Genomic DNA, 25,630 nt, shown 5'->3' on the forward strand with positions numbered 1-25,630 from the left:
CATCGCTCCTAACAAATTCGGCTGCACCAAATTGGAATGGTATTCTTCATAAAGCCGAGCAGGGATCATATAATAAGGAATTTGGAACGCGCCAAGGTGACCGGATTTGAGGACGCTAGATCCCGAGTTGACTCTGAGAACTCAAGTACTCTTCGGTTATGACCGCGTCCACTTGTAACACGAAAGTCGGTGACTCCTGAGGCCTGAGGGTCAGTCCGGCGCGTAAAAAAGTTGCGAAATTCACCAGCGCCCATCCAAACAAAGGCTCTCGATTCACAGCCGATTCCTTCATCATGGTGCAAATCAAGTTCTTCGCTTTCATCGCTGCTTCCAAGCCTGTCGCTGCCCTCGACAATCGTGCATGTGTAAGTGGTGACTTGGCCTCCTCATTCACGATTCATCTTCCGTCGAGCTTACAACGAACATCCTTGACTCTAGGCCTGCAAAGCTAGCTGCATGTCTACTAACGAATGGGAATGTGGTCCCAACGGGCCTGACACTGCTCGCAAGGCTTGCGATAACGTGATTTCTTCTCGTCAGACTTGAAGGGACTTTGCAGACTTACTAGTGAAACAACGGCAGTGCACTTGCGATGCTTGAACAGCACGATTCAAGTCGCCTCCGCAAATAGTAGGGCTAAGCTTGCCCTGTAAATGTCTAATTTCGAGATGGGCGAAATTTTTGTTGTGCATGTTGTTGAAATACCGAAGAAAATTCGAATTGAATTCTACACTCGGATCTCTTTGTTCAAAGGAACATCTTGTCCAAAGCCTCCTCCGCCCTGCTGAAAGTCGTGGTCTGCCCGGTCTCTAATGAATCATGATATGTTGGTCTCCTGTAGCGTGAGGATCGAGGTAATTCCCAGGTTACTTGTTTACCATTTCAGAACAGTACTTGATCGTGGGGGCTTGAGTCTAACTTCGCTATCCGATGGTCGTGGTGATCAGGTGAGCGTGTCCTTGTCGGGTTTTCTCTCCTCAATGGTCAACGTTCAACGTTTCAACCTCCACGACGACTGGCGCCTTAGGCCCTCGGGGACCTCGCAATTACTCCTCAAGGCAGATTATGGCTCTCAAAGTCACCAAATTTGGATAAATCTGGATAATATTGTTGTCGTCTACAAATAAAGAAGAACCTCAGTTCATACCATTTTGCATTCAGCCGTAAGAGGCCTCCTGTTCATCAAGATTTGGATCAGAGTGATGGATCATGGGATGGGCATGATTGAATTGGGCTCTAAACCCGGCGGGGCTTCCAATGCACCTTTCATTCAGTGAAGTTAATCATATGTAATTCTCCTTGTTCTCAGGTGGAACTACTGATTTTATATTGGGCTGTCAGAAGAAACGGCATTACCCTCTAAAGGTTGGCTTTTCACCACCAAGAACATGGGCTCTGACTTCGGGTTTTCCGAGTTTTTTACGGTGACTCATGTCGTGGTGTACCCTATTGCCACATTCTCGGTGCGTTCTTGTGCGTAGTGGAATTCCTTGCGGATTGCTGACCTGACCGTTGGTCTAGGTTATGTTCCTCACTTACGGTGAGCTTCATAATGCTCGCACCACGAGAAAGATATGCTCAGTACCGACCCAAGGGTTCTACGTCCTCCTTTTCATACTGTGCATCAATAGCCTGACAAAATCCCCGTATGGATCGACGGGTAGTCAAATGCCTCACGGTCTATACTTCTGGTCAACCGTATCACTTTTTGTGATTGGGACGATCAATGTGATTTGCTTCACACAAGACAAGGTCCGCGAGATGGTGGCGATTTTTATCTTTCTACGAACAGGGGATGCTAGCGCTGTTGAAAAACATGCGAATAATGATAAGATCAAGAGCGCTGATCAGTTTGTCCTTCCCCTCCGACGCGCTGTGGTTTGAGTTAATCGAACCTTAAAATTGCAGGTCAATCGTGCTCTTGCTCTCGATCCTCGCAAAGTGAGTCCACGAGCCGTCTTCCCAACTTTCCGTATCTGAATATTGATTTCTGACCTTACGCAGCATTTTCGCGGATTTGATGCTGGTAAGTCTCCAGCAAGCTCCCCTTCCAGATTCTGTTGTCGGCTAACAAGATGCGCTGTGATGAAGGTTCACCGGTGTTACATAGTATGGAACCGCAGGAATTGGATTGGTCTTTTGTTTGTGCTTACTTCACTTATCAATGGTGAGTATATGATCACTCCCCGAATATCGACGTCAGTTCAGCGCTGATTCATCCGACTAGTCGTAGGATTAATTTCGGTAATTTTAGTCGTCGTCGGAGCAAGCGACGAGTTTGACCCCGACCGCGAGCGATTGTTCTTCCTGGGTTCTGATATTAAACAAGCCTACAATGGCGCATATGCGGGCGCCAACCTGTTGACTACCGTTCTAACCGGTGAGTAGCAACAGCTCTCGCCGCATTGAACTGGACTCACTTCTCGCTCCTTCAAGCTTCAAGGATATGGTGGGTTACTAGAGAGGCACGAGAGTCTCTCGGGGGTGGTATTCGAACGCTCTATCAGGGAGTTGTGGCTGCCATGTGCGTTTTGAGGACGTCTTCGAATCACCTCAAACTGACTGCAACGACTCCATAGCCTTGAATCGGGATCTCTGTACCCAATAATCAGCTTTGTTCACATCGCATTGGTCCAGAGCGCCAGCACGATAGGGTTGCCAATCGATTTGATTCCGACGGTAACTTTGGTCGCGGTGAGTGTCGACTGAGATCCGTCAGATTCTGTTCACTTTATTGATGGGAGCTTTCAGGGAATCGCTCCCGCCCTCATGATCGTTCGTTGCAGAGTATTTGGTTTCATGCAAAGCAAAAAAACCGTGCAAGAGGCCGGAGATCTATCCACATTGCAATTTGGTTCGAATACAAGAACGGGGACCGGGACGACGCCTGGAGGTCAAAGCATGTCAGGAGGGCAGGACTCTGAGTTACCAAACACAGACAATCCAACCCGGTTAACAAAAGGTGTGAAGGGAGATAGTAGCAGTCACAGTGATGAGGAAAAAGAGGCAGCCACCGAATGAAGTTTCAGAATGACCACTCTTGTTGTCCTGTAACGTGCAAGTTAAGAGGAGAAAGAAAAGACGCATCCAGGATAGACAGACGGGCCAGACCAAACACTGGTATTGTGAAGGTAACTGGTGAGCAAGGAGTTCCGAAGAAAGAATGCACAAGTCACCGACATCCCATCACAGTCGACGTCGATGAAAGCGATGACAGATGAAGAAGTAGAGTACAACCAATCCACATAGATAATTACGTCCATCAAATCGCCGCCTCTAGCAGGGTAATTATAATCATTTAACCAGATGCATATTAGTCGCGTTTGTAACAGCGTCGTAAAGCTTACTAGTGGGCCGTGGTGTCCACTATCGAAGGCCAACGACGCGGTCCCGTCCATTTAAGCTAGGGTGTTTCGCGGCGACTCCGTGGCCGGAGAACGGTTAACAATGCAGAGGAGGAACGTCAGAACTAGCGGGAGGACAGAAGGAAGAGTCTAGAGATAGTATGTGGCATTTCGCAAACCGGCGGGTTCAGGAGATGTCCTAAGATATTGTATACAACCGTTGAGGAGAGACGGTTTTATATCTCACTTCCTAACAGGGGGGCTTCAACGAACGTCCAAGAGATAATTTTGGCTGTGGCAAAGTTTTGTACGCGCCAGAGTCATGCCAGTGAGACTTAGCGTCGACAGAAGAGGTAATAATAAGAGTTCCTCCCATACCAGTGGGAGTAGAAAGGAGACCGAACCACGAAAGGTAGTGGCAGATCCGCATATTTTGATGATATCTCAAGTACTGTCTCCAACTTAAAGAGAAATGAGTCCAGTAGCAAGCCTAGAAATTGAGTCTTCAGCACAAGAATTAAAGGGTGTGAACGACTTATATGCAACAGATAGATTGACGAATCGGTAGGCACGTAGAAGATGGCCGGTTTTGAGCGAAGTCCCAGATCTCCAGAAGCAGTCCCGACGGTGGATGCAGATGGGACCCAACCTGAGATTTGGGGTTGGTGTATCCAGGGCATTGGACAGGGGTCGAACGTGGGAATCTCTTTTGTGTCCAGTACAATGGCTTTGACCTCGTTCTCCAAGTCGTACATTCTCGATTTCCAGTTCTCATCCTGGTACCCAAAATTCCGCCATATCAGTATTAAATCAACAATTATCAAACCACTTACACAAGATTTTTGCAACTATCTCAATGCCGATGGAATCTTTGTGCCCAAAGGTTCAGAACCTGAGTTCGTTTCGTCGATCATCTCTTATGTTCCATCGTAACCAACGTCGTCGAATGTTTTTTCTTCATGAATCATAGATCACCCGGACTAGAAAATGACGATGAGGAAGCCGAAAGTGACGATGAAGATGAGAACAAGCAGTACTCATTTCCAGAGCTAGATGCGAAAGTTAGAGAATGTATCGCTGAATACGGAGCAGTCTTCCCAAAGCTGAATTTTTCATCACCAAAGGTTGGTTTATCTTGAGAGGTTTATTTCAAGGAACCAATGTTGTCATTTAGGACGCGAACTGGATCCTCCCTGCTTCGGCACCTCTAAAATGCACATCTCCAGCGGATGTTTACATGCTCTTGAAATCCTCTGACTTTATAAATCATGATTTGGACCCTGAATTGGTGTTCGAGGGATGCGAAGAGTCCCCTTCATGGGAGCGGGAAACGTACGAGTTAGAACTGGTGCTGAGGAAGTGGTACTACATGGAACGAAATCGGGAGATGCGTTGTTTCGTCCGGAATAACCAGCTGATAGGTGTGAGAATGTTTACGGTTTACTCCTATGATGGGGATGTTCATGCTCTTCATAGCAATATGTCAGCGAGACAACAACTACTATGATTTTTTGAACGAGGATGAAACAAAGAAACAAATCTCAACCGCAATCGAGGAATTCTGGGGCTCAAAAATCAAACCGGTCTGGACTTCTAGTAACGATTGTACGTATCCTGCAAAAAAAATCACAACGATACGACTGAGACTTACAACAGACATATTTGATGTACTACTCACACGCGACCTACGCCGAGCACACATCGTCGACTTCAACCCTTTCGTTACTCGGACAGATCCTTTACTGTTTACTTACAAGGAGCTGCAAGCCTTGATGGTCAGATCACAGGAGGGACCAGTGTTCCGGGTCATCGATTCTCGTTCTCACCCTACGGCGAACGTCAACTCGCCTGCAAACCAGCACAACATGGTGCCTTACGAGGCCCTAACAATGAGCAGTGGGAGAAATATACAAGATTTTTCAGGACTTTGGGAACAGAGTATTGTCGAGAGTATGAACAGTAATGACGATGGTGATCGATAACAAGAACGAGTATTCAAAAAGCACCAGATTGATAGACAACTTCATTCACTATAAAGCGGGCTGGCCGACAATGATACATAATACATGTTTTTGTAAGTTTTGTCAAGTTTTCGTATAAGAGAGAGAGACTTGGAACAACAACCGGTCGACAGGCGAAACCGGGAAGTAAAAATGTCCTTTAAGGAGTGGAAACTGCGGTTAGTTGTATTCATTGATCGCATTATCAAAGTGTTGAACTGCATCGGACTTCAGCACCTCTCCACGAGGCTTCATGTCGTCCTGAATCGGATGAGTATCAGAAGTAGAACAACATCGCAAAGGGACATACAGGGGTCTTGGCCAGTAAATCATCTGCCAACTGTACATAATTGACCTTGAGCTTCACGATCTCACGGCGCACGAGAGGACGAAGGGGTGCCTCCTTCCCAGTGAATGTGCCACTTTTTGCGGCGATAGCATCGATGGGACCAAGAATTGTACGATGAGATACCTCCATGGAGGTCAATAACATCTCTGCCTCGTCTCGGTCAACAGAAGGGACGTCCTATAAAGAGATGATTTTAGTCCATGCTTTTCAACGTCCAGGATGCAGATGATCGTAGCTGAATAAACTCCGCCTTACCTTGACATGACCATCCGTCTCGATCATCTTGCTTGACAAGGCCGCTGTGGCTCTTTGTACTTCCTGGTAAAGGTAAACGGTGTGAGATCGAGACCTGAGGTACAATAAAGAGAGAAAGTTCGACACTCACGGCTACTTCTGGACCTTTGACCTCATCAGGCGAGTCGGGCAAATTGGCTATAGCATTGTTGAGCCGGGGAATATTGACGTTTCGAATCGTTGCAAAGTCAGCTTGAACGTCAGCAACGGACGCATGGATAGCGACCGGCTTGCTAACAGAGAAGGATGCGAGGGCGACGAGGACGCCGACAACTGTAGTGCAGATGCGGACCATGGTGCGTTTCACAAGGTGATGATAGAGAAAACGTTGGAACAGCGCAAGAGAGCTAGGGAAGAAGACTTTTTCGAGTCCTCTTTTATAGATTTCGCTAGCACCACAAAAATGAGCCGACGGGTCGCAGCAAACAAGATTAGTTAAGAAGAGAAGCGAGTGAGGATGAAGTGGATGGATCATATACTTGGTTATCAATGTGCCTCAAGGACATAGTCGGCCTTGAGCTTGACCATGCAGGGATGTGACACTTTTTGGGAGGTTCCCGGAGAATGCCGGAGCGTCCTGTGGCTCCACAATGGAATAGATATTAGAACCTCTAATAACATTAACGATAAAAGTCTAATGCGCTGTTTTATGGGTACCACCTAGGTACTCTGATCGCCACCACTGTTGAAAAGATGTAGTTAATGTTTGTACTAACCTATGACAGAAGAAGAACCTTACCTCGAACATCTTATCAATTCCTTCCTGAAGTCCTGTTCGAGGCTCGTATCCTAAAACTCTACGCGCCTTCTCAATGTTGTGCCATCTGTTAACACAGCTAAAAGAAACTTTGAACCTGGTCAGAGCCGGTTCCTTCCCAACCACCCAACCACTCCATTCCGATGCCCATGCAGCCGCCATTCCAATGCTACGCGGTAACACAATCTGACGGCGTGCAGCCAGGTGTCCAGGAAACATAGCATCCAATTTACGCCATATACACCGAGGCATGTCCCAGAAAAAACATGGTTCGCCGTTGGTGATGAAGAACACTTGTCCGGCAACTTGAAGAGGGCTGATTTCCGGGTTATGGAGTTTGGCTCTGGCGATGGACTGTTCAGACAGAGGGTCGAATCGAGTCCGTGTGACTGGACGACTGGAAGTGTCCTCCGGTAACTGGAAGGCTTGAACAAGTTTTTCGGCGTTGGGCGGGAGTGTTACATACGGTCCGAGAGGACGTGCTTTGGAAGTGGGCGTACGACGGTTTCCGACTGTGAGATTGATTTGAGGGAGAGACGTAGCAAGAATTTCCAGCTCGGCTTCTGATATTGCTGGAGGTTCAGATGGAATTTTCTCCAGCGGGCCTAGAGGTGGAGCTGGAGGTGGTATTTCGAGTTTGTCTGCAGCAAGCAGGTGGGCATGCGCTACGTTCCCAACGTAAGTCCAATCGAAGAGATTGGTATTATCTCCAATTTGGAAGTGGGTTTTCCTATCTTCGAACACTCGGTAAAGTCCAGCCATTACCTGACGGTCACCAGGTCTAGTATTTCCAAGTTAATCAAGAAGCTGCGAGCGAGATACCAAAAGTAATATGCGCACCCGAAGATACCTGCTGGTCTCAGAGCAACCGTCAACAGTCCTTCCTTTCCGTTAGCAGCGAGGACAGCTTCTTCTGCCTTGGCTTTCGACTCGTTATAGGCATCCATTGCTTGTTCAGGAGGAGGAAAACGTTCGTCTATGTTCACTAAATCCTTTCCGGAGAACACAACCCCGGCAGAACTAGTAAACACCAGCTTTCTTACATCACATTCTTGGGCAGCTGCAATGACTGCTTTCGTTCCGTCAACATTGACCTTCCAGTATAACGCAGCATCATTCAGACCAGCTGGAGGCGAAGCGGTATGTATAATACACGTTGTACCGCTCTGTCGTACGCAAAAATTAATACAATGCCGATAAAAATCACGCCGAATAAGACATACTTTTCTGAGTGCCGCCGCAACTTGGTCTTGTTCACTGATGTCCGCAGAATAGAAAGGGACGTCATGATAACGCTGTACGATGTCGAGAACGGAGACGGTATCCCCACGATCCAGAAGTTGCTGGACAATGTGTCGGCCCAAAAAACCACTTCCACCAACAACCAGATAGATGTCTTTTGAAGGAGCCATGAGAGAGGACCAAGAGGTGGTGTGGGGTGAATACCGAGGTCGGACCACTTTAAATTTCCATTACGTACTAGTGGCTTTACGCGCCGTTGCGTGCTCACTCCAGATTTCAAAATATTACAAGATCAACTGTATACCATACAATGCGTGTAAAATAGGGTAGAGCAGGCGTTGCAACGAACGCTCCAGGTCATTTACTCCTCCATAGCATCATCGCTGTCGTCCTCATCACTGTCGGATTCCTCACCCTCTGCAACGTCAATCTCGTCCAACTCAATATCATGGTCTGCTCCCACGTAGGAATCGCAGATAACATAAAGTTTGAGTGAATTATGCTTGCCCTTCGGTAGTGTAAACTCCAGTTTCACGTTCTGCGTTCTAGTGACGGTGACCCGTTTAATCACCAACAGTTGTCGAGTAGAATGTTCTCCAACGACAAGCCACCAGTTGGTCATCTTTTTTGTGGGGAAGAAAGGCGCCACGACTTCTTGCTCGCTCTCGCTTGGGGCTTCCTCTTCATCATCTGCGTCGCGCGAAAGCGAGACCTGCAGTATGATCGGCGCGCCGGCAGTGTATTCACCCTTGACAAGCCGATGATTGACCTCCAAAGTCGGGTATGAGTTGACAAACGCTGCAATGTCGTGCCTATAGATGAATCGGTATCAACAATTTACAGAGGGTGTGAGAACAGAAGCTTACATCTGAGCCTGAGACATTTGAAGCAGTTTGTCTCGGTCGCTATCTTCCATCTCCATCACGTCGTAGACGGTCTTAATTCCTGCCTCTTCACATCGCTTGATGATCTGTGTTAAGCCGAAAAGACATAAGCGAGAACTTTGGTTTGCAAAAAGTGGTAAGAACTTTACCTCCGGCTCAAAGTGGGGAATTTGTTTTAATACCGAATCCCTGTCCCAAACTGCTTGGACGCACATCTGCGCAAGATCCATTGCCCCGAGTGCGTTCAACCACGCATTCGAAGACATCACGTCAACACATGCGTACAGCAAAGTCAACACCTTCTCTAGAATCAATTTTTGGTCCGCAACAAGATCCGCTGGTAGTTGAATACGACTAAAGTGAGCTTGTAAGAGGAGGAAGGTCTTGAAATGGGGTGCTTCGAAATTGACGCTGCTTGCTTCAAGCTTGACTGGGAGACGGTCGTATAGACGTTTCAGCAGGACGTCCTCATGTCGACGAATAGGAATAGTTTCGAATTCGGCGGATGAAGATACCACTTCAAGGAGGCCTTTAAGTTTCGTTCGCTCTTTGAGGGAGAGGGTATAGACCTCAACGGTAACATCTAAAGAAGAGGATCTTGATGAGAACGATTCCAAGATGGGGAGAGTAGAGCCTACAGGAGATATTGTAGTATGCCGCGATCATACCCAGATTGAGCGGCACAACGTCCATTTCGTCCTCTGTAAAAAGTGAGTCGAGGCCCAAATCAATCGAACTAAATCAAATGAAGATCTTACCGATAGATATGCACTTCGAATTGACGAGATCCGTTAATGTGTTTTCCACTAGCTCAGAGAGGTGGTCCGAGAGATGCTGATGGCTGACGTTGTGTAGGTTGTAGTAGTTGGGGTTCTGAGTCATCCGACGGTAGAAGTATGTCCACGTCAATATGTCCTGAGGGGGCAGAATGGTCAGTACTAATGTTCAGACCCTGCAGTAAAAGCGTACCATAGCATCTTGCTTATTCTCGATGGTCTTCACTGCAATCTCTGCCAGGAAGTAGTCATGTAGCATGTGCGTGGGGAGATGGCTCTCGATAGGGAGGCCTTCAGCCAAAAACTTCTTGTAAAATTCCTTTTTTGTCTGTTGGCACATCAGAATGCACCGACTTCGTTCATCCTCTCTTGGCCGACACGCGTGTCCCATCATTTGCAGAACATCCAGGATAGAGTAATCGATGTATCGATGTTCCTTGCCTTCATAGTATTGCACACCCATGAGTATCACCATATAACTGGCAACCGGGAGTGACCATGCAGTATCCTGGACGATGATTTAATCGAATTTCTGGGATCATAGATGAATGTAACAAACCTTAGAAGCCACAAGGACTTGTACTGCACCACTTTCAAATAACCTCTGCACTATTCGTTTGTCCTGGGCATCCAAAGCTTCATGGTAGTAACCAACGCCATGCTTCAGCGTTTCCTTCAGACCTTCATCCCTCAAATGATTGAGATGAACTTCCAAATCACTTAAACCCACATTCAAGAATCGTTCAGGATTCTCATCGGCAGCGCAGTGGACAAGGAGGTCATCCACAGTGAAACGACACTGTTTTCTGGATGGCACAAATATTATGACAGGTTTGGTGGGGGAGTATTCTGTGATGGCGAGGTAGGCAGGCTTTGACATAGCAATCATGAGGGAAGGGAAGTGAGGGATGGTGAATGACTGTAGGTGAATGTCCAAATCAAGCGGGCGAGCACTGATCAAGTGGACATCAGTGACTGCAGGACAGTGGTTCATGTAAGTGAACGTACCTGGGAGAGAAATTGAAGATGGCATGAGATGGAACGCCCATCCATTCTCCAAGATCTCTGGAGTTAGAAAGGGAGACACCACAACCGACTATACGGGTTTTGATTTCGGTCTGAGCAGAGACGTATCTGGTACGCGAGATGATAACTTCGTATGTTGGCCCAACGTCACCACCAACAAGGTGAACCTCGTCTGCAATGAGAAGTGCGAGGTTCTGAACATTCTTCCGCTGCCTCCACCGACGCGAAATAACGTCCCACTGACCGGAAAATATGAGGGATCGCTCAAGAAAAAGAGGAGGAATATCCATACCTGTGAAGGCGTGCAGATGATGACATCGCCCTTTTCCAGCAGTCGCAAATCTGCACTCGTCTCCCCTGTGAGGGCTACAAACTCCTTATTGAGGTCGGCGAATTTTGTCTGCCACTCCTTCAATCGCATTTCCACCATTTCCTGATAGGGCTCGATGCAGACAGCTCGAGCAGCTTGCGGTTTGCTCCATAACCGTAACAACGCAAACTCTGCACATACAGTTTTCCCGCTGCCAGTTGGAGCTCCAATAAAGACGTTCTCGTCCGTCGTGTAGAGCGCTTGAAACACCTGCGTTTGTATCTTGTTGAAGTTGGATATAGACGATGCGTAAATTTTCTCAAACTGCTTGTTGTGGAGGGCCGAGATCGGAAGTGGTTGCAACTCAAGAAGGGGAGTAGGAGATGGGAATTTGTCGGGAAGGATCAGGTGTTTAAACGAAATGGGCAGCCTTGTTTCTGCGTGAAGCCACCTGTCGGAGACGACAGATATAAAGTAGTTGGGAGGGACTGGCTCAAACATGGGAACAGTGAAAGATACGTTGTGCTCGCCTTCGGCGTAACGCTGCAGCAGTACGAAGGAATCATGAAAAAGGATGATTTCCCCGTCAACATCTTCAACTAAGATCCAGAACGTTTCGGCGCCACCATGAATCTTCTCGTCCCATCGGAAGTCAGGTACTATGGTGAGCTCGATTCGGAGTAAGGACCGAGTTATAGGTTGAACTTGTGCTTGAAGTCTAAGAAAATCATCAATTAACCCCTAAACCGATCAGTCATAGTAAAAACACTTACTGAAGTTTTGGGAAGCTATGAACCAGCCGGTGCACCAGACGACCCGCATTGGGGATTCCAATCAACTCTCCAATTTCGGGAGGTGTCTATGAAGCCTGACGTCAGAAAAAAATATTGAGGCGGAGATGTATCGAGATGCAAACCAAATCAAAGTATCGATACCACGGCTAATCGGATATAATCAGCATCACTTCCAGATAAAACTAGTAAAAGCGTACGAATTGCTTTCCTTCAGCTTTCCGGATGACTTCGGGCGGAACTCCTTTGAACTGGCGAAGGGGTGTCATAGAACCCCACCTACCGGCAGTTTGTTGAGCGAGGAGAAAAATATGTGAACGTGAGCGACTTACATCCGTTTCTCTACCATCTTACAAAGGTCAAGCGCGGCCTTCGCAGGAACCGCCCATCCACGTTTCAAACAAATTTCAAACACGGCCCGGATAATCCTATGAAACGGAATCAGTTGAGAGGGGCGAAACTGAGGTATTAAAGCCTTACCTTCCGGCAGATTGCTGTACGAATACCATGTCCGCGAGGAGAACGAAGCCTAGTAGCACATAGAGTTAAACTAATCAATCCATCCGTACAAGAAGCCTCTGACCGTCGAGCTTGAGTTGAGAGATATAGGCTTGCAGTAAAACGTTAATCTTGGCTGCAGGCTCTTCCACACTCTCCTTCACCGGAATTGGCACTCTTTCAAGCAGTTTTGCAAGTTCAAGCTTTTCCTCTTGACGGACCTACATGTAAGACGATTGTTATTCTGTAATAATGACGGAAAGCAAAAGTTACTTGCCGGAATGAGTTTGAATTCGTTGGAAAGTGCGAAGACCCTGAATAATTCTAGCATCGACATTGTTGGCCTCAGATGCTGATTATACACCTGCATCGATTTATGTGTGACATAGTAATGCGATGCAATCCGACCCAATTCGGTGCTCTGGAATCGCCCTGTTGCGCGTTCATATTTGAGTAGCTGGCATTTCTCTAACAGGACAGCGGCCGAATGAATAATGTCTGCGCGTTTTTGGATGAGACCCTCATCGTCTTCTTGGTAGTCAACACCAACCCCATAAAGACCAGGTGACTTCATCATCCGAACATATCTAGAGGCGTTTGATTAGCTGGAAGCACAGAGTGACTCAAGTGAACAACACCTACAAGTAAGTGTACCCTAACCACTGAACTGCCTCATCTCGGTTCCTGATAGTGCCCAATACGATCTCGGCGTTCAAATTGTCCGCAAGCTTCGCTACGAACTGCGATTCAATGGGCAGTTGCTGATTAAGTAAACTTAAATAATACTGCAGTTCGAGATGGTTGGTGATGATGATACCCTCCCCAAATGTATCGTACTGCGGCCGACCTGCACGTCCTAACATCTGCAAGACGTCCTGTGACGAGAGCTCCACCCATCGGCCCTTCTCTGGATTGTAGATCTGGGTACCCTTGATGATAACAGAATGTGCCGGAAGATTGACACCCCACGCTAAGGTGGCCGTGCATACCAGCACCTGCACTGACCCATCAGCAAACAACTCCTCCACAAGTCCACGATCCTCTCGAGACATTCCAGCGTGATGAATGGCGAAGCCAAACGGCAGAAGGTCTCGTAGATTGGGATCTTTAACATTGTTGGACTCCTCCTGCAAAATCTCTCTGGTGGCCCCATCAGGACGGACAAACTGGGTAATGGTCTCCTTCTCCATGGCCATGTCCCTGAGGAACTTTGCTGTTTTGGCAGTCTCTTTCCGAGAATGGACAAAGACGAGGGACTGATTTTTTCCGGCTTGATCGAGTACCTTCTCGTAGCAAACCTCATTCATGATTTGGTACCGTTTGATGGCCTTTTTTTCAGTGATACCGATGAACTGCTGTTGCAGTCCGCAAGGCCGATACGAAGCGTCGAAATAGAAAAGACCTTTTTTTTCATCGACGCGAAGGAAGGTCGCAACGTCTTGGTAGTTGGGCAACGTAGCGGAAAGACCGACGAGACGAACATATTCCCCAGTTTGCTCCATCCGTCGGATTGTCCGAGCTATAATACTCTCGAGTACAGGGCCACGTTCGTCGTGTAGAAGGTGGATTTCATCGATAATTGTCAGTCTGACAAGATTTGTATAGCTGGTGTCTGTGCTCTTGCGGGTGATAACGTCCCATTTTTCCGGAGTGGTGACGATGATCTGGGTTTCTGCAATCTGTTGTTTTGTCATTTGAGAATCTCCGGTCAATTCCCCAACTTTTATCCCAAAGACTTTCAGCCGTGCCGTGAAGTTTCCAACCATCTCTTGTACAAGTGCCTTCATGGGTGCTACGTAGACTATTTTGAAGGCGTCGAGGTCAAAAGCACCGCTGTCTTCATCTCTGTATTTGGCGAGCTCGTTCAAAATCGTAAGCATAGCAACGTTAGTCTGGATGAACGGTTAGTGTGTATACTAAATTTAATAATAATAAAAAAGTCGGACCTTTCCAGCACCTGTTGGGGCGCATAGAAGAATTGGTTCGTCAGTACCGAAGGCGATAGGGTACAACTTGCTCTGGATACGATTGAGTGTGAGAACGGTGAACGCCTCACGAGCCCAAGCTGGCAGGTCGGAGATTGGAACAAGTTCTCCAGCTGCGGTAGGTTTCGACTTGGGAGCGGGAACATGAATCTCTTCGTAGCCCTTCTTCGCACGTTTGAAGGACCCCTCTGGAAGTTTGCACTTCTTATTTGACATAAGATGACCACCTTGACTAAACGCCATGCTTTCCAGGTCCACCGTCTTTTTGGGCTGGACGGTGGATCCGGGTGCCAGGTTGGCCTTCTTCGATACCTGAGCAACCGGCTTCTGGTCCACGTCCATGGCATCCGTTTCGCGAGTCTTGGTTTGTCGATCACCGGCCAGGGCTCGCAAAATCCAGCCAACGCCCTTCTCCCGCATCGCTACTTCGACGTTGACTCGCTCGTCAGCGTCACTGCGCATTAGTTTTGTGCACCAAACAATGACATCCTTGTTTTTGAGGAATTTCGTGGTAATGTGGAAACTTTGATAATCAAAAAGCTCCATCAGCTGGTTTTCGCAATCACGAAGACTCGACTCGGAACCAAGGATTGAAAGTACGGACGCAGCCTTGTCTGCTGCCGTGACCGGGTCAGGATAGATCTCTGAGACCTGACGCTGAACCCAGAAGGCATCGATAGAATGGGGAGAAACAATGTCCTTATCGGCCTTGGCTTTCTTGTCTTTCGAAGACTCCCCTCCAATCACCAATTCCTCTTCTCCAGTGTCGCCACCCAGCGGGACTTCTTCGGGTACAGCCTCCTCTTCCTCGTCGTCTGATTCGTCTTTGACTTCATAGCCTTCCTCCTCCTCCTCTTCGTCCTCTTCTTCATCAAAGACAACCGCGACTCCAACTTCATCATCTATTTCTGCCTCCTTGCGCTCCGCGTCGGGATCAGCCATCTCTTCATCCTCTGCCCCATAATCCGTGATCTTTTTTGACAGGTTGACGAGTTGAGAAAGTACCTCCGAGGAAATTGGTTCCAGTATTTTGTCTATCTCCTTCTTTTTGTCAAAATCCTTCATTCCCTCGTTCTTCAGTGTTTCCAGTACCATATCCGCTGCACTCCGAACAATATCCTGCGCTTGGTCTCCTAAAGCAGAATGTACAATCGACAGCATGTGCTGGTAAACCTCCCGTGTTTCCGCAGTCCGAGGTCTGTACGTTAAACCCTCTACATCTTGCGTAGACTCGAGGATGTCCGCGTAGCCAAACGCGGTGGTTGTGTCTGCCTTCCTTTTTGACTGCTTTTCTGAAGGGTCCTGACGGTCGACAGCGTTTTTTTTCTTCTTCTCAACATCTTTGGGGGCTTGCCGTTGTACACGAGAACCCATATCTTTTGGGTCAATTCGACCAGCGAGAGAAGTTGGCGCGCCATCCGGTTCCTTGTCTCTTCGCGGAAGAGCAGAGCGGTCTGCTGTGAGAACTAGGGATGAAATGGCGCCATAGTTGTATTGAGAAAGATCTGGTCTCTGTCCCGACATCGTCGTAGACCAAGGTGGGACGAGCGGTTTTGAGTTTTTGGACTGCAGTCAGAAAGGAATTTTGTCATCGCGGCTGTCGGTCCTGCTGACATAATCTTAATAGTATCACGTGATTCAACGCTGCAGCAATTTTACCATCACGTTCAACGCCGACCAGAACCAGTCTTCTTCGCGTCTTCTTGACTCCTCCACGATGAGTTCGCGCCCCAAATACAGTGATGATGAGAAGAAGCACCTACTAGCTAACCTTGAGATTGAAGGTACGATTCATATCTCCGTTTACTCTAACCACACCTTGTTCATCGACTAACGTCTGGACAGTCGCGCACCGCACTCGTCAACTTCAATCATGGCTCGCCGACCGTCTTGAGCAGTTCAAACTTCAGCAAGAAGGACACGTAATTCGTCTTCCCAAGCAAGTGCGGAATATGACCATGCAGGAGTTTGGGGGAAAATATAATGGGAGTGTTGAAGCTGCGATGAAGGGCCTCCAGAGGGAACGTCTGAAAGCGAGCGGGAGTGGCGAAGGTATAGGAGAGATCGACAAATCCACGAGGAAGAGGAAATGGCTTGCGATTCAAGGAGCAGAAGAGGACGGTGTTGATCGTGATGGTGATGCAAGAACGTCGAAAAATGGTGGGTCTTCATGAAAGCCTCGTCGAAATAACAACCTCACCTACGTTCTAGCTCGAATGATGCAAAGCTCTTCACCGAAAAAGCAGACGGGTCCCTCGACTGGATCTGGGACAACACAACAACATTCTCGCTTTTTGGGAGCGAAGACTCCGAACAAAGTATACAGTTTCTCTATATTTGGTGAATGCTCCTGACTAAATCATTTCTTTCTTTTCAGTCAAGATTCCTCAGCAGTATACCTGGCTCTCCAAGTCCTCAAAAACCTCCTGCCTTCAAGCCAACGTTGAATCGAACCACCTCTTCCAACAGCACATCGTCCAACATTCGTTCTCAGGTTCCTCGACCACTCTCACCTTCCAAATCCTCCACAGGACTTATACCCAACTCACGTCCCCCAGCAAACTACAACCCGGGTGTTCCCCGGTCAAGGGTACCTACCTCATCCACATTCAACCCAGCTTTACCGCCCGAGGCACCTGGATATCCCACCGGCTCCCTGCGGATGCCCAGAATGGACGAGAAGATGCTCAGCATCAATGGTTCACCACTCGCAAATCCTTTGTGGTATCAACCCAGTGGCACGACGGATGATGGCGGCGGTGGCGATGGTGGTAAACGACTGAAACGCACAGCGAGTAACATATCCATCCGTCGCGATCCTTCTTTCCTTACCCAACCGCGACCAAACTCACAAGCGAGTTTCGCGACTACTCATTCACGCAACAATTCTGAAGCGACACTCATATCCCCTTCGGAGACGCAAGCGTTTGATGGGTTGCCACCCAAAACGCCTGACACGAGATACCCAACGATGACTCGTTCTTATTCCGTAACAATTTCTACAAAAGACGGTCATCTTCTCGAGTTCGATCCGCTGCGAACTTCACCCGGGGCTTTGGATGCTCTGGATGGGATCACAGACAGCGCTAAGAAGCAGGCTAGAGAGGAGATGGGTAGATTGGTTCAAGCTGCAGTGGATAAATGGAAAGTGGGGTGAAGAAGTTCCCACTTCGACTTTGCATCGGTCATTTTTCTCTTGCCCTGCGTTCATTGCTCTTCTCATTGAACATTTGTCTATCACCTTTGGCAATGTCTCTACTCATCTCACACACTAACTTATGCATCTTCGTTTTTCCCTACGTTTCTCTTTTGCCTTTGTAACCCCGCGAATCTAGTCAGGTCCTTTTTGAAACCATAACAAGTGATTGTCAGTTCTAGCAAACCCTGATCCTTGCAACAGTAGGACCATGATCACTTGACACTGACACGCTCCTGTAACGAGGGCGACCAGTTATTTACCTAGAGATTCGTGAACCATCAGCAAATTGAAAGGATCAGTTTGACAAAAACCTACATGAAGATGCTCTGCTTCCACCGTTCTCTGCCCAATAGCCTGTGAAACGAACGTATGGTCCAATTGTTCAGAGTTCTGATCGAATAGGTATATCGTTCCACGGGTGGTATGTTCGCGAGCTCCTCGATTTCCGTCATGATGGAGGTCAGTGAAGAAACGTGTCTGCGAAAATTCGTTGAAGTCCCCAGTAACCACGATGTTGGCGTTCGGAACTTTGTCAGGCAACGATCTGAGGAAAGTCTTCATTATGTTCATTAACACCATTCAGCAGTATGTCCCTCGAAACAACCCCTTACCGAGACTGTTACAACTTGTTTAGTGCGTGCTGCTATGGGGTTGTTAACTGGAGGTCGCGCGTCCCCATGCAAGGAAGAACTTCCGCCTTTCGAACTCAAATGAACGTTGACGAACTGAACCGGATTGCGTTTCCCATTCCTCCACTAGAGGCTTTCTGGTAGCTTCCCAAGCAGTATTCTCTGGGTCAATTCGGCCTGGGTTAATGTCTAGGATAAGAGGTGGACCTAGAAGATTCGTGTCAACACCTACCTCAATGACACTTTTCCATCCCTATCGACCACCTCGACACTATCTATCGGACCCCCCACAGGTGCATCTTGTACTAACCTGAGCTTCTCCGGTCGGTACCTGAACAAGTATTGGGCTATCGTTTAGTTAGTGGCAGAGAAAGCTTACAGATACGCAGTTCTAATGTTTCCTCCCGGCTGTCCGCCATCTTGACCATCGACAGGTGGTATTTCGGTGAAGTTATAGCTTACACCGCCAGCTTTAGCGATAGCCTCTACTAGAGCGGTGAGGGTAAGATTGGCGGATACTTCCCCATCGTCTGTCGGCCCTGAGTTGTCTTGAATCTCCTGCAAGAACATGATATCTGGTGCATTAAGGATATTAGCGATATGATTAGCTATGCTGGGTATGTGAAGAGAGGTGGGCGCCATACTATACAAACAACACAGTGATTCATCGAAGTGTGGATGGTCCGGGATTTTATTAGTGGGGGCGTTACACGACGGGTATCGATTCAGCATCCTGTTTGAACTCACCATCCCATAAATTTTAGCTAGCTCCTAGTTACTAGTAACTTGAGAAAATGAAATCGATATCCATACAAGTGATATATCCTATGAAATCTGATCAGAGGGAGGGCCGAAGAAAACGGCCTCTTCGAGTTCTGCCGAGTAAAATTTCCTAATCGGGCTCCCTTGCACGTGCTACAAACGAAGAATGAACCATAGGGGCTTGAGGGTTCCTTCCTTTCGCTTTCACTGCTTGCCTGCTATGATGAGCCTTTTGCACCAAACTTCCGTCAACAGGTCTCCTGCCTCCGGACCTTCTGCCTGCAGTCTATCGCCAGCTCTTACCCTCAATAACCAGGGAGTGCTATCAATCTCCTCTCAGCCCTCGAACACACTTGAGACTGCAAAGGCTAGGTACGTTGTCTATTCTGTACGCGCATATAACCATACTTTGGCTTACTGTTCCGTAAAGCGACTTTCAGTTAAAGGAAATCTCACCACGATTGCCCCTTCCTCAGACTCTGTAAGCAAAATCATCACCATGTGTTGCCCTCTATTGCTCTAATCTGTTCCCTTCTCTTCAGTGCACGCGTCAAGGCACATATCACTCAAAGGTCTCTACTAGACCACAAGAATCAAGATTCAGATGATCGATTGGAGTTTGTGGTAGAGAAAGGGGACCTGAAGAAAGTCATTGAGATACTAGATAACATTCCTGAAAGACGCTCCATTCGGTGAGTAACTAGCACTGTTCATCAGAACTGCTCTTGACAAGCATTCCATCCAGAATCAACTACGAGATACAAAACCTCGAAGGCCATATAAACATCAAGTTTGCAATGCCAACGAAACCCCACGACGCTTCTAGTCACAGCTGGCTTCGGCTCCTGGAAGCCATTTGGGCTTTCAATTTTCCAGATGTACAATTCTCTCTTGTTTTTGGGAGCACGGGTTCAGCGAGTGAGCTTTTTGCAGGTCTGTTGCGTACGCAGACTGATAACCCTACTTCCACATAGCCTACGATGGTGCGTTAAAAGGAAAAGCTGCAGACTACAACCTCATCCCACATCTGAGGGAAGCCGGATCACAGTTCCCTAGCACTGCCCTTGAAATTGGGTGGTCGGAGTCGCATACAAAACTTGAAAAAGATATTGACGTTTGGTTGACAATGTCACCTCTAGTGAGTAAACAATCCGTAGTGCTGATGTGATGTTGTTATTTATTCAATGGCCACTTAGTTGCTTTCTGTGTTTTCACTGAAGCTTTACAAAGACTCACACCCATTTCGTGCAGTCTTGGAAATGTGGCTCCGTTCAAAGAGCACAGGGGAGCCGGTCACGCGATGGCAACTGGAGTTAAACGCTGGGTTGATGAATGATGACCGTTACTGGGAAGGTCTTGCCGATCAAATCGAAATTTACACCCACGACATCCTTATGGATGCATTAGATGCAGTACATGCCACCACCTTGTATGCCGGGCATTCCTCCACCCTCACGACTGATCTACGAATCCAAGATGAAATCTCGGCAATACCTGGCATCACCGAGCAACGGCTCCAAGTTCCCCCAGTTGCCTTGAAACGATTCTTCGATGGTATCGTTCCTTATGTCAATTCCCAACGGTTGGGGGTCAATGTCAGCCTCAACAAGCGTTACATTCCACCGGCCACACCACGAGCAGGTGATGTTTACTAACAAGGTGAGTCAGTGGGTGCCTTTATTAGTTCTGAATCCAACTTTAGATTCCCACGTCACCCCCATTTGTTGAAAGCGAAATATTGTTCTTGTAATGCAAGCCACCTGCACCTGATGATAGTGCACTATGCCGGTCATTTCCATTGATTCCACGTATAAACTCCAAACCTCGCTGTAGCATATAGTGAATTATTATTAATATCCTATTTCTTAGAGAATCATGTCAACTTGTCTCGAAGGTTGAAGATGTGTTATTTCAATTCAGTAAGGCAATGTAAGATGAACGTCAACATTGCCAGATAGTTGGGAGAGAAAAAGCACATTTGTCAACTGATAATCTCTTCCGAGGATACCTGAGACTTCTCCTTCTGCCGTTTCGCAAAGATACGCATCCTCTGTGCCAACGCCCGATCAGGCTTGCAATCCTGAAAGCGGAACGATCTGTTACACCCGGCTGCAGGGCACTTCTTTGCGCTTTGCTGATTGCTGAACAATTGGCGAAGGGCGTCTTGTGAAAAGGAATGACCACAGGTGGCACTATGAATGAAAGGAAGAAAATTAGTCGACGTCAAGTCGACGTGCAGAAACATACGAAGTGATAGGGTCTTCAAGAGTCCTTAAGGTAAGCGGACATTTGAAGTCCTGCGTTACACCTCCTATTTCAAGCTCATCGTCATCGTCTTCCTCATCTCCTGGTTCTAGTTAAGATATAAGTCAGAGCCTAACAAGGAACAATCCCATGGACAGATAACGACCTTGGGCTATAAAATCGGTTATCGGAGGCATAGCCTCGCCAGGATGGTCAACAGACTGGAGAGGAGTTCAGAACCAAAACTAGTCGAATGGAAAGTAACACTGATCGACGCACGTAAAGCGATTCCTTGAACTCTTTGTAGACAGCATTCTTCGCGTACTTCTGACGCGTTGTCATTTCCTCGTACTTGCGTTTGAGGCCCTTAACGCCCTTGTCATAGCGTTCCATGATATCAACCTGGATAAGGTGTATCAAGGCATACCCGCACCAAAGAAAGGTGAAAACGTACGACATCCTCTGTGGCTACCACCTGAGCCAGGTCTTTCAGCAGCTCCTTGTGAAGCTGCATTTCCATCTCCACATCAATGAGGCTCTTCAGTGTCGTTTCTACTTGTAACAGTTCCTAAGAAAGCCTTATAAATCAACGGCAAAATGAAGAATACGTTATATACAGACCTTGTCTACAGCATCTCCATCAGTAGCCTCAGAAAGCGCGAGAGCTATTCCTTCCATCGCGCCTTCTGATGTTTTTATGGTATTAGCCACGCTTTGCCAGTCTGTTGAAAACGCATGGAGGCGTTCAACGTGAGCCCTGAGTAAAGGTTGGTCGGGAAAGTTCTCGACATCAATCGGATCTTCATCTTCATCTTCCTCATCGTCGTCCTCAACCTCGTCTGCATTATCATCAGGTGGTACTACCGCTCGATTCTTCCCCTTCTTTTTAACATTCTTTCTGTTGGGACGACGGGATTGGACCTCATCATCCTCAACGTCTTCATCTACAGATCTTCTTGTGTTTGTAGGTGGAGATTCGTCAATATCTGAGGTAGGTTCTCGACGTGACGCTTTTCGACGCGAGGAAGAAGTGGTGGTCGGCATTAGAGCAGACGCGACGGTAACGTGAGTAACTCATGAAGCGTGATGGCTTCTGTGACAGAACACAAACGAACACAAACATTCTCTTGCAAATGACCTCCTTCATTCGAACATTCGCTCGAGTATGCCCAAGTTCTGGTCTCACGAAGAGGAGCTTGTTCGTTTTCTCCCGTTACGCTTTTAATACACCCTCCAAGGTTTCTCCAACTGGTCCCCTCGCTCATTCCCATATCCTCCGGCCTTTCCACACCTCTCCTGCTACCTCAGCGACTATGAATCAAGCTATGAAACGCAAAAAGAAACCCCTGCGTAGGACCGCCCTAACGGCCTCCCCTTTACTAGAGAGATGTCCACAGAAAAAAGGCGTTTGCACTCAGATAATGATTCGGACACCAAAGAAACCCAATTCAGCCAAGCGGAAAGTTGCGAGAGTCAAGTTAACGAATGGAGAGTCGGTCATGGCGTATATTCAGGGAGAGGGACATAATTTGCAAGAGCACAGTGTTGTGTTAGTTAGAGGAGGTCGTGTGAAGGATTTGCCTGGAGTGAAGTATGTTGTCGTTTTGTTTGTCATTCTAGGAAACTCCACGAACCTTTACTTTAAACTTAGATACCATCTTGTTCGTGGGGCCTTGGACTTTGGTGGTGTACCTGGGAGGATGACGGCTAGAAGTAGATACGGGTGCGTTCTCTTTCCATACCGCCCTGCCGCAGCTCAGTGATTCCTACTCACAGGGCGAAGAAACCGAAGAAGTAGAGGATCACCACATACATATGTGTACAATGTGTTTTTGATTGATGCAAAATATACGCCCCGCAGGAGTTTGATATCTATCTTTGACACCAATCTGTCAACGTGTCAACGCTCGGGAGCACGAGAAGACTATTGGCGCTTCCATAACACCACCCGCTGGCGTCGCATTAATTTATAAGGTTTATGAACTCCACGGCAATCTATTCATTCCGGAGCAGGCGCTTGACAATGGAAACATAAAACTAAGTAGAGTGCGAACAGTCGTTTGTTTGTTTTCCCACTTCTCCACCTCATGTATCCCCGTAGTAAGCGCCGATACCCAGCACCGAAGGACGGGGCGAGATGGAATAATTACTCAAGGCCCCCTCCCTCTCATAGGCATAGCGGACCTAGTGCACCTTGGTGTGTCGCACATGATTCCGGAAAAGGTGATACGTACTGAAATTCTCTTCATAAGGCCTTGGATTAATATAGATGACGGTTTGTCCTTCTCGCTCCTGTTCATGGATGAGCTCAACAATCTCCACAGAAATCGACGCGAAACTGCTTGCTTCCGATCAACCTCCCATACCTGAAATGTGCGACCACAGTACATGCAACGGTTGTTGGGAAGGTTATCCGAAATCCCGATTCCCAAATTGGACAGACTCTCAAGTGCGAAGGAGTGGAATTAAGCGTGCCATACAAAATTATGATAAGAAAAACCCATGTCTTGTCTATTACATGGACATGATTAACACCGGGTTGTTCCAAAATGGGGGAACCCTGCTGGTGTACGACGACGAAACTTATGATCATTTTTGGAATAGACTAGTGTCAATACAAGTAAGTCGATTCCTGTGTGGGTCTAGGTTTCATCTACGTGGTTGATCTAACAGATTTGTTATGCAGCGTCCGGTCGAAACTCGTCTACGGGCGATATTTGTCAAAAACATGTCCGGTCCGATTTTACAAATGTTGGGAGCCAAGTATGTGCCCATGTCCACCTTCAATGTCTGAGCCTGACGCGCTGAATCTTCTTACCAGGTATAACATTGAACCGTTCTTCTTTTCATCCTCTTTGTCCTGGATCCCCTCGCGTTTCCAAGAGGAGGTCAGGCCTGGAAAAGGAGATCGTCAGCCTCAGTCCCCCACTCTGCCGTGTTCTCCCCGCTTAACCCAAATTTCTGAATTCAGATATTACGATCACCTTGACCTTTCTTCGAGCTGTGGAAGGCAACCTCTCTTCCACGGTTTCGCATATCTCGGAAGACACTGCTGTAGATGGTAGGCTCTATCTTTTCTCGGTGATTACATATAGCTTATTAGTACCCTTCCTTAAATGAGAAGACGAGGTTTTAGATACCCAGCGTCCGTTGTATTTAGGCTCAGGTGTGTATGACCCCGAACTTCAAATGAACCATCATGCTTATTTTCCACAGGCGACGGGTGCTACCTCGTACTTGACCTATTAGCAGTCCATCTGATTCGTGACGAACATAGTAGCACGGTCATTTCATATCATCACACCGATCCTGATACTACTGCGGCTGAGTATCTGCACGAACGAATACGCTATGCGGGTGATTTCTGATTTTGGTCACCGAGATCTTACTTTGACGCTAACCCCTGTGTAGGGAAAAGCGTATACTGGCAAAACATCTTCCGGAACTCTCCCGATCCAACTTTCATCGTTCTGCTGTTTCTCTGGCATGCCATGTATGCTTGGGACGAGGCGCTGGAGGTCTTATACAGACATATCATAGACATGGTAGAGTTAACTATGACCACTTTGGAGTCGACTATTGATGCACGGGACATCACAGGAAAAAACGGTCATGGACAGTGCTGATATGTACATGACGCGCGGTTTACATTTTATTCGTGCTCACCACCTCCACTATGCCTCCTTACTTCAAGATATGAAAAAATCCGTCCGCTTCGTACTCACCACTCCCAACCCTGCCATGGAAAACGTAGCGGAAGACGTAAAGCTGTTCAGCGAAAAACTTTTGGAGAAGGAATGCAACAATCTACTGATCGAAATTGAGAGATTGGAAATGCAGCTGAATATGCAAGACCAGCGACTTAAGAACGTTATGAATCTGGTAAGCGAGTCTCTTTGATGTCGTACTAGATACACCTAATGTAAGATGAACAGGTCTTCAGTACAGTCAATATCCAGGATAGTTCACGTATGCAAGAATTATCTGAGGCAGCTGTACGAGACAGCGCTGCCGTATGTTTTTGATCCTCTCTCTCTGCGTGATATGATCACCCACAGGCCGTACAGATGAAACAAATAGCTTACCTGACGATGATCTTTTTACCAGCTTCCTACACTGCAGTATGTCTGCTCACATTCTGACTCGAACCCCGGTGATGATCCCACTTTTCAGTCCGTTTTCGGCATGAACGTGAAAGAACTCACGGTTGGAGCTGCTTCAGGAGTCCTTGTGTACATCGCAGTCGCATTACCCCTGACATTCGTGACAGTATGGGTCATCATGACCTTCCAAAGTAAACATTTCTTCCCGAACAGATCCGGCACCACGTTCTGGATGCGACTGGCTTGGCCGTTATTATTCTTTCGCTCGATGTTTGGACTGGATCCCAAATCCAAGGACGAGCGTTTGACAATCCTGAATGGGCGCAGAGAAGCAGCCCATGCCTATAATCATGTCTGAAATATTCTATCACCCTAATGCTACCTATAGCCGTTGCACACGTATGCGAAATAGAAGCTGTAAACTACCAAAATGAGCA

The 25,630-nt window shown here is 47.4% G+C and overlaps 12 protein-coding genes across 12 annotated transcripts; 6 read left to right on the forward strand and 6 right to left on the reverse strand.

The window, feature by feature from the left end:
- Positions 1-966: 966 nt before the first annotated feature.
- Positions 967-3,271, forward strand: E1B28_012473 (uncharacterized protein). The gene is made up of 11 exons (XM_043157589.1): positions 967-1,289; positions 1,342-1,463; positions 1,522-1,540; positions 1,595-1,850; positions 1,909-1,941; positions 2,005-2,026; positions 2,092-2,167; positions 2,228-2,380; positions 2,437-2,524; positions 2,580-2,694; positions 2,752-3,271. Exons 2-11 carry the CDS (start codon positions 1,389-1,391, stop codon positions 3,019-3,021), a joined length of 1,107 nt encoding a protein of 368 aa, XP_043004956.1. The 5' UTR covers positions 967-1,289; positions 1,342-1,388; the 3' UTR covers positions 3,022-3,271.
- Positions 3,272-3,923: 652 nt separating this feature from the next.
- On the forward strand, positions 3,924-5,398 carry E1B28_012474 (uncharacterized protein; the record flags this gene model as incomplete). Its single annotated transcript, XM_043157590.1, has 5 exons — positions 3,924-4,240; positions 4,315-4,468; positions 4,519-4,765; positions 4,821-4,949; positions 5,001-5,398. 5 exons carry the CDS (start codon positions 3,924-3,926, stop codon positions 5,324-5,326), a joined length of 1,173 nt encoding a protein of 390 aa, XP_043004957.1. The 3' UTR covers positions 5,327-5,398.
- Positions 5,399-5,524: 126 nt separating this feature from the next.
- On the reverse strand, positions 5,525-6,282 carry E1B28_012475 (uncharacterized protein; the record flags this gene model as incomplete). Its single annotated transcript, XM_043157591.1, has 4 exons — positions 5,525-5,605; positions 5,655-5,870; positions 5,949-6,011; positions 6,079-6,282. The coding sequence occupies 4 exons, from the start codon at positions 6,280-6,282 to the stop codon at positions 5,525-5,527; spliced, it is 564 nt and encodes a 187-aa protein (XP_043004958.1).
- A 183-nt stretch (positions 6,283-6,465) lies between these two features.
- Positions 6,466-8,209, reverse strand: E1B28_012476 (uncharacterized protein). The gene is made up of 3 exons (XM_043157592.1): positions 7,968-8,209; positions 7,585-7,910; positions 6,466-7,525 (listed from the first exon to the last, which is right to left on the reverse strand). The coding sequence occupies exons 1-3, from the start codon at positions 8,154-8,156 to the stop codon at positions 6,622-6,624; spliced, it is 1,419 nt and encodes a 472-aa protein (XP_043004959.1). The 5' UTR covers positions 8,157-8,209; the 3' UTR covers positions 6,466-6,621.
- A 138-nt stretch (positions 8,210-8,347) lies between these two features.
- On the reverse strand, positions 8,348-15,780 carry E1B28_012477 (uncharacterized protein; the record flags this gene model as incomplete). Its single annotated transcript, XM_043157593.1, has 18 exons — positions 8,348-8,798; positions 8,853-8,956; positions 9,020-9,453; positions 9,509-9,571; positions 9,629-9,785; positions 9,840-10,154; positions 10,206-10,599; positions 10,655-10,911; positions 10,965-11,700; positions 11,756-11,841; positions 11,899-11,922; positions 11,974-12,052; positions 12,106-12,201; positions 12,254-12,302; positions 12,357-12,492; positions 12,549-12,858; positions 12,914-14,163; positions 14,218-15,780. 18 exons carry the CDS (start codon positions 15,778-15,780, stop codon positions 8,348-8,350), a joined length of 6,504 nt encoding a protein of 2,167 aa, XP_043004960.1.
- A 173-nt stretch (positions 15,781-15,953) lies between these two features.
- E1B28_012478 (uncharacterized protein) lies at positions 15,954-17,413 on the forward strand (the record flags this gene model as incomplete). The annotated part of the gene is made up of 4 exons (XM_043157594.1): positions 15,954-16,040; positions 16,102-16,416; positions 16,468-16,574; positions 16,634-17,413. Exons 1-4 carry the CDS (start codon positions 15,974-15,976, stop codon positions 17,411-17,413), a joined length of 1,269 nt encoding a protein of 422 aa, XP_043004961.1. The 5' UTR covers positions 15,954-15,973.
- A 254-nt stretch (positions 17,414-17,667) lies between these two features.
- E1B28_012479 (uncharacterized protein) lies at positions 17,668-18,016 on the reverse strand (the record flags this gene model as incomplete). The annotated part of the gene is made up of 2 exons (XM_043157595.1): positions 17,668-17,715; positions 17,771-18,016. 2 exons carry the CDS (start codon positions 18,014-18,016, stop codon positions 17,668-17,670), a joined length of 294 nt encoding a protein of 97 aa, XP_043004962.1.
- A 235-nt stretch (positions 18,017-18,251) lies between these two features.
- On the reverse strand, positions 18,252-18,834 carry E1B28_012480 (uncharacterized protein; the record flags this gene model as incomplete). Its single annotated transcript, XM_043157596.1, has 4 exons — positions 18,252-18,261; positions 18,317-18,415; positions 18,464-18,659; positions 18,729-18,834. The coding sequence occupies 4 exons, from the start codon at positions 18,832-18,834 to the stop codon at positions 18,252-18,254; spliced, it is 411 nt and encodes a 136-aa protein (XP_043004963.1).
- A 204-nt stretch (positions 18,835-19,038) lies between these two features.
- On the forward strand, positions 19,039-20,680 carry E1B28_012481 (uncharacterized protein). Its single transcript, XM_043157597.1, has 7 exons — positions 19,039-19,218; positions 19,277-19,327; positions 19,389-19,538; positions 19,592-19,764; positions 19,821-19,829; positions 19,884-19,984; positions 20,043-20,680. Exons 1-7 carry the CDS (start codon positions 19,067-19,069, stop codon positions 20,499-20,501), a joined length of 1,095 nt encoding a protein of 364 aa, XP_043004964.1. The 5' UTR covers positions 19,039-19,066; the 3' UTR covers positions 20,502-20,680.
- On the reverse strand, positions 20,681-22,146 carry E1B28_012482 (uncharacterized protein). The gene is made up of 6 exons (XM_043157598.1): positions 21,712-22,146; positions 21,545-21,658; positions 21,370-21,492; positions 21,257-21,311; positions 21,094-21,199; positions 20,681-21,038 (listed from the first exon to the last, which is right to left on the reverse strand). Exons 1-6 carry the CDS (start codon positions 22,132-22,134, stop codon positions 20,828-20,830), a joined length of 1,032 nt encoding a protein of 343 aa, XP_043004965.1. The 5' UTR covers positions 22,135-22,146; the 3' UTR covers positions 20,681-20,827.
- Positions 22,147-22,223: 77 nt separating this feature from the next.
- E1B28_012483 (uncharacterized protein) lies at positions 22,224-22,888 on the forward strand (the record flags this gene model as incomplete). The annotated part of the gene is made up of 3 exons (XM_043157599.1): positions 22,224-22,681; positions 22,742-22,813; positions 22,867-22,888. The coding sequence occupies 3 exons, from the start codon at positions 22,224-22,226 to the stop codon at positions 22,886-22,888; spliced, it is 552 nt and encodes a 183-aa protein (XP_043004966.1).
- Positions 22,889-23,177: 289 nt separating this feature from the next.
- On the forward strand, positions 23,178-25,551 carry E1B28_012484 (uncharacterized protein; the record flags this gene model as incomplete). The annotated part of the gene is made up of 13 exons (XM_043157600.1): positions 23,178-23,287; positions 23,343-23,365; positions 23,415-23,710; positions 23,777-23,853; positions 23,912-24,000; positions 24,062-24,151; positions 24,215-24,256; positions 24,307-24,447; positions 24,502-24,635; positions 24,691-24,972; positions 25,026-25,103; positions 25,158-25,211; positions 25,264-25,551. The coding sequence occupies 13 exons, from the start codon at positions 23,178-23,180 to the stop codon at positions 25,549-25,551; spliced, it is 1,704 nt and encodes a 567-aa protein (XP_043004967.1).
- Between the last annotated feature and the right edge of the window lie 79 nt (positions 25,552-25,630).

This window comes from Marasmius oreades, chromosome 8 (genome assembly GCF_018924745.1).
Source record: "Marasmius oreades isolate 03SP1 chromosome 8, whole genome shotgun sequence".
Taxonomy (NCBI): Eukaryota; Fungi; Basidiomycota; class Agaricomycetes; order Agaricales; family Marasmiaceae; genus Marasmius; species Marasmius oreades.